An 11,681-nucleotide genomic window follows, 5' to 3' on the forward strand; every position below is an offset into this window, starting at 1 on the left:
GTGGTCCACTGTGTATAGATTTCGTCAGCTAGATAGTATCCTTTGTTGTAGTCGTGACCGTTGATGTTAACATTGACCGGAAACAACGCCGGAATTTCTGATGTTTGAAGAGCGGATTGCATGTGTCAAAGTAGTCCTTTTATAGAAGGAAATGGCCGTTCTCTCGCTTGCGATTCAACTTTCGTCAGCTGACCGACGACTGCGGTTTGGGGTCGGGGAAGCTGCGGTGCCCCGCGGCGCTGCGGCCCTGGCCGCGACGTGGGGTACGCGCTACAGTACGGGAGGACGCAGCCGGAACTGGTCGGCGGCGAGGTGAGGCGAGGGCTAGATGGGGCGGAGAACGACCAATGTGCCATCGACTTGTGGGTCAGGGAATGATGAAAGCGTGGGTCGTGCGCGTTCACTTTGTGTTCTTACCGACTCAAATCAGGTTTAAAATTGAGCCAGAAATGGATCGGCAGGCGGACGAAAAACGGACGCGCGTCTTTTAAATCGACGTGTTGGGTCATTTTTTTTTATGTCCACGCGAATTCAAGCCAACGGCCACTGACGAAATGAATAGTTTCGTTGAAGTTGCTCTTACAGAAATGGAGTGGTCACGGCACTGGTCGGGTCGGCTCCTGTCCCTCCCTCCCTGCCGTGCCTGTGCAGGAGTTGAATCGTTGAGAGCTCGAGGTGGATCATACTACATGATTTGCGTAAGATGGATCCTTGTGCATGCATGGTCCAAACAAGACCTGGGCAGAGCCAGAGCATAGATCCACCCGCGCATCTGATGCACGGACGAGAGTAAATGGCCATCACAGGACAGAGTTAATCCCCCTCCAGTGCCCGTGGATGATCCAAGGACGACAACATCATCATCACTCACACCCAGCATCTACTTCTCTTCTGGACCCTGAACCGTACGAGGCTGCACATGCTCATGAGCCTCTTCCGCGCCACTGTACCGCTGATGCCGACGATGGAGCCCTCTCCATCAGCGCAAGAGGATCATCAAATCGATCGATCGATCTCCATAGCATGCAGCATGCAGCATGCAAGACAAGATCTCGGTACCGATTACTGCGAATCCTGGCAGTTAATCTTAGTACGGTTGCAAAGTAGGGCCGCCACCGCTCATCATCTCATCCGCCTGCCTCCCTCTGATCATTGGGATCACGGACGACACCATCATCACTTATGTAGGGCCTTCTTGTATGGTAGTACAAGCAGGATTCAGGGTTTCAGGCATGGGAGGCAACAGAGGTAAGTTACTGCAGAATATATAATTTGATCTCACCAAACAAACTACACATATGTCCATATACTAAACCAGATCATCACATCAACTTTTTCCACCACCTTTGAACCAAAAGGAAAAACACACTATCCAAACCAACTGCCTACACGGAGACACAATTCTAGGCCTGCTCTACCAGTCAACCACCCTAACAATCCAGCACAGGTCAAATGTTGCAGCAAGAACCAACCAAGCCAACCATACACACTTCTTTGTTGGACGCAAAATCATCTACTCCCACGGTGGTAATGTGGAGGACTCGGTTAGCCTCTCGTTCTTGTGATGGTGATGCTGCCCTTCCCGCCTTCTGTGTGGATCTTCGTCTTGTGGACCACGGGCTTCCCGGAGATGGCCGAGGCCTCCTGGAACAGGGCAGGCACCTCATCGATCTTGTGCTTGATCCTGTACGGGGGAGGCGAGAGGATCTTCTTGTTTATGTCCCTCAGGGTGGTGTCGCCGCGGAACCCGCACGGCTTGATGAGCTCGAAGGGGTAGGCCACCGATGCTGCCTTCAGCTTCTTTGCTCTGATGATGTTTCTTCCAGCTGTGAATCAATAATCAGGGTACGATGTATCAGCGACTTGCACAAATTATGCAGCGCCATGCAAACAGAGAATTGTGTGAAAAATAATTGAACTAATGGTGCTCTGATCAAACGGTGACAGGAGTTGGCAAACCTTTCAGAGGTGTAGGTTTAGTTTGCACATGTTTCTTCACAACTTTGATGATAGGCTGCTCCTCGAGCTCGACTAACGAATTCTCAAGAACTGGAACAAAGAGTTGTAGCATCAGTAGTGTTACAATTGTGATAACCGTTGATAATATGTACCCTGGACCATTATACTAACCAGAGACATTGGTTTCCACAGCAGCACTAAGACTTTTCCTGTCGAGAAGGATCAGAAGAAACCATGAGAAAACAAAAAACTTAGCAGATGGACAGTTTACAGAAACAATATTAAAGCCATGCACAAGGATTCTCAGTAAAAAAAAAACATACAATTCTTCTTGCGGGGAACGACTCTCACTGTCTTGTGAGCAATCAACCAGCCATTCTTCAGGTAGTTCCTCTGTCCCATCACAGTGTAACAAATGCTCGTCACCTGCAATCAGCTCTAGGATTAGGATAGATGAGAGGAGAATCAACTCAGTGCAACACTTTGCAGAGATGATGGAAGACCTACTTGAGAAATCCAAATTCACTTGCAGATTTTCCAAGAGCCCATCCGTCAGAGAACAATCCAACTACATACAAACAGTACATATCGATGGAGTTAAATCACCATTGTAATGAATGAAAAAAAAAATCAGCTGGACACAGAATGTTGAAACCAAAAAGTATAGTCCGTAGGTCTTCATTGCACGTACCCCAGCGTTGTCTGGACAGAACTGCAGCATACGCCTTCGTTTAGCTTGTAAGGTTTCCTTTCCTTCATCAAAGTCCTTGATAATAATATCTGCATTGTCCTTACACAAGGTCACTAAACTTGAAGTGCATTTTCAGTACGCAGCAAAAAGGCATGCAAATTTCCTTTCATCTCTTCTTTGTTTTCGCGAGATGGGTCGGGAATTACATGTAAAATCCATTGCTCTGACTTCTGGTTAAAGGTTAAATCACCAGACAGTACTAAGTGGTGGCTCAAATCAAACCTATTTGAGCGCAGCTAGGCAAAACATGTTTTCACAAATGCCAAGCAGATGACTAAATTATATCTACTGCTCTGCTTGCATACAAAAATGCAGTCCAAAGACTGCATACAAATACTTCTGTACCACGAAGCATGGAGCTATAAATCAACTAGAGGGCACGTATAAATACAAAGAACACTTCTAAAACAGTAAGCAAGTGTAAGGTGGCAGTAAAGTGCATCTCAATTCAGATATGGGTGGTAAACTGTAAAGTTACAAGTGACTTCACACTAAATGCTTAGATATCCTTGTCTGATAGCACAGTATGAGTGATTCAGAGGTAACAATGGTATGTAAACAGAAGAGCATTTTTTTTTACCTCCTATACCACAGAAGGGCAAATCTATGTCTGTACATTCTTTAATTGGGGTTTGCTCATCGAACAGGCTCCAAGAATCAACCTCATTGTGGTTTGCTTCAGCCCACAAGGAGGTAGATGGAGCTGCAAAATCAGAAGAGTAGCCCTCATCAGTCAACTGGATGCAGTTTTAGGGAAGTAGGAATGATGCAAAGGCGTGCCGCAAACCTGGTAACAGATCCTTCTGCAAATCGAACTCTTGATTCTGCCAGTCCCACATCTCACTGCACAAAGTTGCACATCAAAGAGCATTGTTAGGGATGATGGCCACTCAGGCGTAAACAGTTGGTGAAAGCTTTACATAAAAATGAGTAGAGCGCAGAGTATGCATCTTTGCACAGGCTTATTACACAACAAGAGCTGCAGCCTGAACATGTAAAAAGTCCCAAGTACATCTGAATAGATGGTGAAAAATTCAACTCTTATACTAGCACATTTCAGTGTTTTCCTTTTCCTGCGGACACCAGAATGTTCTTCAGAGCCCAAGACAGCGGTATTGTAGCGCAAAGATTTACAGAAAACATTAACAGCGCAAGGAGTAACTCGCAGTAAAAAAAAGGAAACCTTTGAGGATTAGGAAAGCTTGGGCATTCGCATGTAAGAAACAGCCTGGCATGGGCATGGGCATGGGCCAAAGAAACAGAGGCAGGAGAAAATGGAAGGACGCCATGAACAGCAGCTAGCTAGGGTTTAACAGCAAAAGACAAGACCAGCACCAACGCACACACGGCCAGCCATCCCTAGTCGCAACCAACCACGGTACGGCACAAAAGAGGAAACTAAAAGCCTCCGTCAAAAGAAGACATGATCCTTTTTTTCTCTCCCAGAATTGGAAGTCTTTTCCCCTGCCCTGCTTGGTTCCCCAAACATCATGCGAGGACGAAAAGATGAAGAAGACGATGAGGACGGAAAAGGGCGGTACTAGCACCAACGGAGAAGTAACCGCCGTACCGAGAAAGCGAAATTAGGGCGGCTCAACCAGTGGAGGGGGACGACGGGATTAAGGCCCGAAGAAGAAACAAATCGCGCGACTCAACGAAAAAAAAATACGGCAAGCTTTTTTTTCTCCGGCCGCGCCGTACGGTGGTCGGCGAGGATGAAGAAACCGGACGGAGGAGGGAGGGGGAGGAGGACGAAGGAGAGGCACCTCTGATCGCCAATGCCGCCGTCGAAGTCCATCATCCCCCGCCGCGGACCGGATCCGAGGCCGGCGGCGCTCTAAAGGGAAAGGCGGAGAAGGAAAGGAAGGAAGCGGAGGGGGGACGCGGAGTGGGGAGCGGGTGGAGCGGGACGGAGGAAGGGACTGGAGACTGGAGAGTGGGCGCAGTGGTGGTGGTGGTGGTGGTGGGAGCAGTTTATCCCTCCCTCCCTCAGTCACCTCTCCCTCGTGCTTCTCTCTACGGGCCCCCGTCCGTCCCCGAGAAAACAAAGCTTGCGCCTTTATTGCCTCCCCCCCCTCCCCCCTCTCGCTCGCTCTCCAAGGTGACCGCTCAAGGGGGGCGCGGGGGCCGAGGACGAGAAGACGATGATTATCCTATGACTAATCGGCCAATTCACGGATCAGTCGGTAATGATGATTAATTTATCAGGGCAGTTTCAGGTTTAGGCTTTGCCCCGCCCCGTAGCCTTGTGGCGGAAGGAAGGAAGGAAGGGGAAAGAAAGAAAGAAACCGTGCGGCGCGGCCGCGCAGGCTGTCCGTTGGCGGTACCACGGCGGAACGGAACCGGTGGCATGGCATTTCCGCGCCGTGCCTCGGCCGACGACGTGCTCGGACGCACCTGCAGTCTCCACGAGCAGTATCAGAACGGGCTCTCGCTTCAAGCTGACTCGTTGTTATGTGCACATCTTCAAGTTTGCATTATTTTTTTCCCTCAGAAAAGAAGTTTTCATTATTTTTAGAAACCTTTTACAAAAAACATTAGAAACCTTATTATGTTTTCATTTTAGTCTTTACATTCTTGTGAGCTGTACAAAAATATGCCCAAACTCCCCGTTTTTCACAACATATAATTGGCTCAAGTTCTTTCATCTTTTTCGCCAATTAATCATAAAAAACAATTTAGAAAATGATTCCCCCCTTCATCCGGCGATATGACGCTCGCGTCGGTCAACTCACACGTGATCCGTGTGTCTCTGCGTGTCCCCACCACCGCCCCTCTTTCGGGAGCGTTATTTTCCTTCCACACGAAGCTTCCTCGGCGTCTAGCGCTCGTGTCGGATACTTTCGCGACGAAGCTTCCTCGATGTCTACCGCTCCCTCGGTCACACGATGTTATGCTGGCAGTGGTTACTTTCGCGACGAAGCTTCCTCGGTGTCTACCGCACCCTCGGGCACACGATGTTGTGCTGGCAGCAGTTACTTTCCCAATGAAGCTTCCTCGGCGCCTAGTGCTACCCTTGGTCAGACGATGCTATGCTGGCGGTAGTTACTTTCTCGACGAAGCTTCCTCGACGTCTAGTGCTACCCTTGGTCAGACGATGTTGTGGTGGCGGTAGTTACTTTCCCAACGAAGCTTCCTCGACGTTATTAGACTGTATATATGCGTAGTCTCTGTACATGACTTGTAATCTCTAATGTACACTTTGTATATATATATATATATATATATATAAGATAATCGCACCCATCAAAGGGTGTTGAGCAGTTCCCTAAACCTAAGTTTTACATGCTATCAATATAGGTCGATCTATGTCTTTCGTTGCCGTCGCCGCACCTCCCCAGCCCCGCCGTCATCGTCTCCTCTGGCTCTCCAGTCGCTGTTCATGGCGTCTGGACCGCTGGCCGCGATTCATCTGGGGGCGTTCGTGGGGCCCTCGACCGCTGCTCCCATCGCCTTTGCATCACGCGGCGCTCGTCCGTCGGCCCCGCCTCATGGGTCGCATCTGCCGCAGCCCTACGTGTCGCCGTCGTCGTCGTCCTACTGGGCGCCGCCGTCGCAGCCCTATGAGGCGCAGTCGGCTCAGCCCAACGGGGCGCCGCCAGCTCAGCCCTACGGGGCATTGCAGACGCAGCCTTACGGGGCGTCGCCATCGCCGGTCTACGAGGTGCAGTCGTCGCCATCGCCATACGGGGTGCCATCGCTACAACCCTATGGGGCGCATCCGCCGCCGTCCTATGAGACACATCTGTTGCCCTACGAGGCTCCGTCGTCAGTGTCGTACGGCGGGTTCTCCACCTCTCCATATGGGGCACCATTGTCTCATCCACCGCCGCCGATGTCCATGGGTTATGGGGCTCATCCGTCGGCGTTGGAGATGGAGGTTTCTCCGCTTGTTCCTGCTGGTGCAATGCCTCCACGGGACGCCCCGCTGCCGATGTCATCTGCCCTCGGGGATCATGCTGCAGCCGCAATGCCGTTCTACTTCACGTACCTCATCCGGGTGAAGCTCACGCCGAACAACTACTTGGCGTGGCGTCCACAGTTGGTGCCTCTACTTTGCAACCGCTACCTCGAAGGGTACGTCGACAGTACTCTTTCGTGTCCACTACCGTATCATCTATCATACCATGCATGGGTGGCCTAGGATCAAGCTATTCTTTCGGACATTCAGTCCTCTTCGCTACCACCTCTCGGGGTGCATGTTCTACTATGCACATTAGCTTCACGCCTCAGCAACACACGCGTGCTCATGCCATCTGCACCGAGCTTGGGAAGACCAAGCTTCTTGATCTCAGCATCACCGACTACTTCAACAAGTTGACGAGTCTTGCCGACACTCTGGTGTAACACACTGGATTTTTCCCATTTCTTTCCCTTTTGATTTTGATTTGATTTTGCTTTTTGAGGCTTAACAGTTTTGAAACTTAAAGGGATTACTCTTGATTTCTTTTTCTTAGTGGCTTGCCAATCTTCAAACCACCCCAAGACCTAGCCATTTCCATCTTGAGCCAATCCCAAGATTCTTTTCCATGGGAATATTCCTTTTTCTTTTAAAGGAATAATCCTGTTTGCCTTGAGTTGTGAAGCAACCCCCATTTATATCTCTCCAAAAATTCCCAAATAATTCTCATAAATCTATTGGGTCATATCTTCCTCGGATATGACAAAATATTTCCTTGCCATGTTCAAAAATATTTTCCAAAAATTCCTTTTCTGATTCTTCCCTATCTGTCAAGTTGTGAAGCAAGTACCCTTTTCATTTGCTCGATTGCTCTCAAAATTTTTGGGCACTCTTTCCTAGCCATACCATTGCCTCATGCCAAAATTCAACTCAATATAGATAGTAAATATTTCTTGGCAAATTTCCAAAGTTTCTAATTTAGAGGAAGCTTTGTGAAGCAAGTGCTAGCTAGGAGTGTTCAAATGAGTTGAAACGTTGCCATCACCTTAATATGCTAAAATTATGCCTCTCCACCAAATTTGAGCATCACACCTTCAACCATGTGACCATAGCTTCAAATCTTTGTCTTTGGTTATTATTTGGATTTGTGAAGCAACTATATTTTATGTAGCTCCATAAATTCTGAAATTTTACCATGACATTCTCCTATCTATAAAACCTTGCTAAACCAATTTTGAACCCATTTTATCTAGCCAATTAATCCCAGTAATACTTTTAAGTTTCTGTCCACAGAGATACTCTGTGAAGGAAGTGTCACTTTGGCTTATTAAGATGGCATGAAATTTATATAACATCTTCATAACCCCAGAATATTTATCTCCTTCGAGTTTCAGCTCCATCCAAGCAAGTATGTGAGTTCCACATCAAAATCTTTATTCTCGACCAGATTAGCTAGTTCCAAAGCAACCCTATTAAATCTTGATCTTCTTCTTCTCAAACTTCACATGATTGTAGTCCCTCCTACCCTGAGCCTCCCACACATAACCTTTTGATCTTATCACCTTCCTTTTGATCACAACATGGTGTCCAAGTCTGCTGCAGGAACCTTCACGTGACCCCTCCCATCCAACCATAGTCTTTTGCTTCGATCCATCACCTCTGGGGAACTATGCCTTGAAGGGACTTCACTCCTGACATAGTGAGGGGAGCAGTGGCACACAAGAGCACGTAGTGCACGTGGTGACCGCACCCAGAGCAAGCCATAATGGCACTTTGTGCATTGACAGCGATAGGAGCTCCTCTCCAGCGAGCAATGGCTTGTCCACGAGCGCCGGGGAGCTCTCCACCACTCGCGTGCACCCTCTGGAGTGTTCCACCCCTGGTCTCGTAGCTCCGGGCCGCCTCTGTCGATCGTCGGAAGGCCGCCACGGCGACGTCCATCGCGAAGCTTCGGTCGTCGCTGTTCAGCTCCTCCATGTGCCTATTTAAGGCGTGCCCCAAGCCCTCCTTGCCAGCAGAAGCCACCCCCCTCCCATTCGAGCTCAGGAGAGCTTTTCTCCTCGCCCACGGCTGCCCTGTGCCGTCGGCGATCTCGCCTTGATTCCGGCAGCCCGAGCCTCTTCTCCACTCCCTGGCCCCTCCATCCCTTTCCCTGAGTGTCAGGGATCCTTTTCCCCTTCTCAGCTCACCACCAGAGTGCCCCTAGCGCCAGGAGATGTTGCGGCAACAAAAGTCCTTCCTTGGCGCGTAGGAATTCTTCTTGTTGCTTCTCTGGTTTGCGTCGGTTTTTCCCTTGAAGAGCAAAGAGTGATGCAGCACACGAGCAGTAAGTATTTTCCTCAGTTTGAGAACCAAGGTATCGATCCAGAAGGAGGGCCTCGTCAAGTCCAAAGTACCTACGCAAACACAAACAAGCTTGCACCCAACGCTTCAAAGGGGTTGTCAATCCCTTCAAGATTGTTTGCAAAGTGAGATCTGAATGCGGAAAGTGCAACGAAGTAAAAAGTGTAAGGCTGAAAATATGGTGTGGAGTAGACCGTGGGGGTCATAGTGTTCACTAGAGGCTTCTCTTATAATAGCAAATATCACGGTGGGTGAACAAATTACAGTCGAGCAATTGATAGAACCGCGCAAAATCATGACCATATCTAAGGCAATGATCTAGCATATAGGCATCACGTTCGAGACAAGTAGACCGATACTTTCTGCATCTACTACTATTACTCCACACATCGACCGCTATCCAGCATGCATCTAGTGTATTGAGTTCATGACGAACAGAGTAACACTTTAAGCAAGATGACATGATGTAGAGGGATAATCTCAAACCAATGATGAAAACCCCATCTTTTTACCCTTGATGGCAACAACACGATACGTGCCTCGCTACCCCTTATGTCACTGGGTGAGGTCACCGCACGGTATGAACCCAAAACCAAGCACTTCTCCCATTGCAAGAATCATAGATCTAGTTGGCCAAACAAAACCCACAACTCGAAGAGAATTACAAGGATATGAAATCATGCATAAGAGAGATCAGAAGAAAATTGAAATAAGATTCATAGATAATCTGATCATAAATCCACAATTCATCGGATCTCGACAAACACACCGCAAAAGAAGATTACATCGGATAGATCTCCATGAAGATCATGGAGAACTTTGTATTGAAGATCCAAGAGAGAGAAGAAGCCATCTAGTTACTAGCTATGGACCCGTAGGTCTATGGTGAACTACTCACGCATCATCGGAGAGGTCATGGTGTTGATGAAGAAGCCCTCCGTGTCCGAATCCCCCCTCCGGCAGGGCACCAGGACATGCCCCAGATGGGATCTTGCGGAGACACAAGCTTGCGGCGGTGGAAAAGTAATTGCGATCGTCTCTTGATTTTTTTTGGAATATTTGGGAATATATAGACGCAAGATCTAGGTCAGGGGACCTCCAGGGGGCCCACAAGCCTGGATGGCGCCCCCTGGCCATGGGGTGGGGGCTTGTGGGGCCCCTGGGGCTCTTCTGGCTTGGCTCCCAAGTCCTCCGATCTTCTTCCGTTCCAGAAAAAATCTTTTTGGGGATTTTCTTCCGTTTGGACTCCGTTGCAAAATCTCCTCTGAAAGGGGTCAAAAACATGGAAAAAACACGAACTGGCACTTGGCACTAAGCTAATAAGTTAGTCCCAGAAAATAAATAAAAGGCATGCAAAACATCCAAAGTTTGACAAGATAATAGCATGAAACCATCAAAAATTATAGATACGTTGGAGACGTATCAAGCATCCCCAAGCTTAACTCCTGCTCGTCCTCGAGTAGGGAAGTGATAAAGAATGAATTTTTGATGTGGAATGCTACCTAGCATAGTTGTACTTTGCAACTTCTTTCACGTGGCATGAACGTTCAGATCCGTAAGATTCAAAACAATAGTTTGCTATTGACATGAAAACAATAATACTTCAAGCAAACTAGCAAGGTAATCATGAACTTTCAAAATAACAAGGCCAAAGAAAGTTATCCCTACAAAATAATATAGTCTGGCTATGCTCCATCATCCTCACACAACTAATGTAAATCATGCACAACCCCGGAATTGACCAAGTAATTGTTTTCACACTCTTACATTCTCAAACTTTTTATAACTATCACGCAATACATGAGCGCGAGCCATGGATATAGCACTATAGGTGGAATAGAGTGTGGTGGTGGTTGTGAGACAAAAAAGGAGGAGATGGTCACATTGACTCGGCATATCAATAGGCTATGGAGATGCCCATTAATAGATATCAATGTGAATGAGTAGGGATTGCCATACAAGAGATGCATTAGAGCTATAAGTATGTGAAAGCTCAAGAGGAAAACTAGTGGGTGTGCATCCAACTTGCTTGCTCACAAAGACCTAGGGCAATTTTGAGGAAGCCCATCATTGGAATATACAAGCCAAGTTATAAAATGAAGATTCCCACTAGCATATGGTAGTGACAAAGCAAGAAGCTCTCAATCATGAAGAACATGGTGCTAACATGAAGCACAAGTGTGGAAAAAGATAGTAGCATTGTCCCTTCTCTCTTTTTCTCTCATTTCTTTTTTTTATTTGGGATCTTAGGCCTCTTTTTTTCTTTTCTCTCTTTTTTTTCTTTTTGGGCTCTTTGGCCTCTTTTTTTTATTTCCTCACATGGGACAATGCTCTAATAATGATGATCATCACACTTTTTAGTTACTCAAAGCTCAAAGATCACAATGATGATGACTCCGTAGGAAATGCCCTCGGCAATGTACCGGGATGTGCAACGATCTAGTATGATCATGCAATGGCAATATGAGAGTGACGACACAAGTCATGAGACGGAACGGTGGGAGTTGCATGGCAATATATCTCGGAATGGCTATGAAAATGCCATAGTAGGTAGGTATGGTGGATGTTTTGAGGAAGGAATTTGGTGGGTTTGTGCACCGGCGAGAATTGCGCGGCACTAGAGAGGCTAGCAATGGTGGAAGGTGAAAGTGCATCTATACCATGGGCTCACATTAGTAATGAAGAACTCATATACTTATTGCGAAAGTTTTTATTAGTAATCGAAAC

General features: G+C 47.6%; 1 protein-coding gene across 1 annotated transcript; it reads right to left on the reverse strand.

Moving 5' to 3' along the window:
- Positions 1-1,249: 1,249 nt before the first annotated feature.
- On the reverse strand, positions 1,250-4,740 carry LOC123445212 (protein XRI1-like). The gene is made up of 9 exons (XM_045122170.1): positions 4,477-4,740; positions 3,498-3,553; positions 3,291-3,413; positions 2,651-2,739; positions 2,467-2,527; positions 2,283-2,385; positions 2,131-2,168; positions 1,960-2,049; positions 1,250-1,826 (listed from the first exon to the last, which is right to left on the reverse strand). The coding sequence occupies exons 1-9, from the start codon at positions 4,509-4,511 to the stop codon at positions 1,546-1,548; spliced, it is 876 nt and encodes a 291-aa protein (XP_044978105.1). The 5' UTR covers positions 4,512-4,740; the 3' UTR covers positions 1,250-1,545.
- Positions 4,741-11,681: the final 6,941 nt, after the last annotated feature.

Source organism: Hordeum vulgare, chromosome 3H (genome assembly GCF_904849725.1).
Source record: "Hordeum vulgare subsp. vulgare chromosome 3H, MorexV3_pseudomolecules_assembly, whole genome shotgun sequence".
Classification (NCBI taxonomy): Eukaryota; Viridiplantae; Streptophyta; class Magnoliopsida; order Poales; family Poaceae; genus Hordeum; species Hordeum vulgare.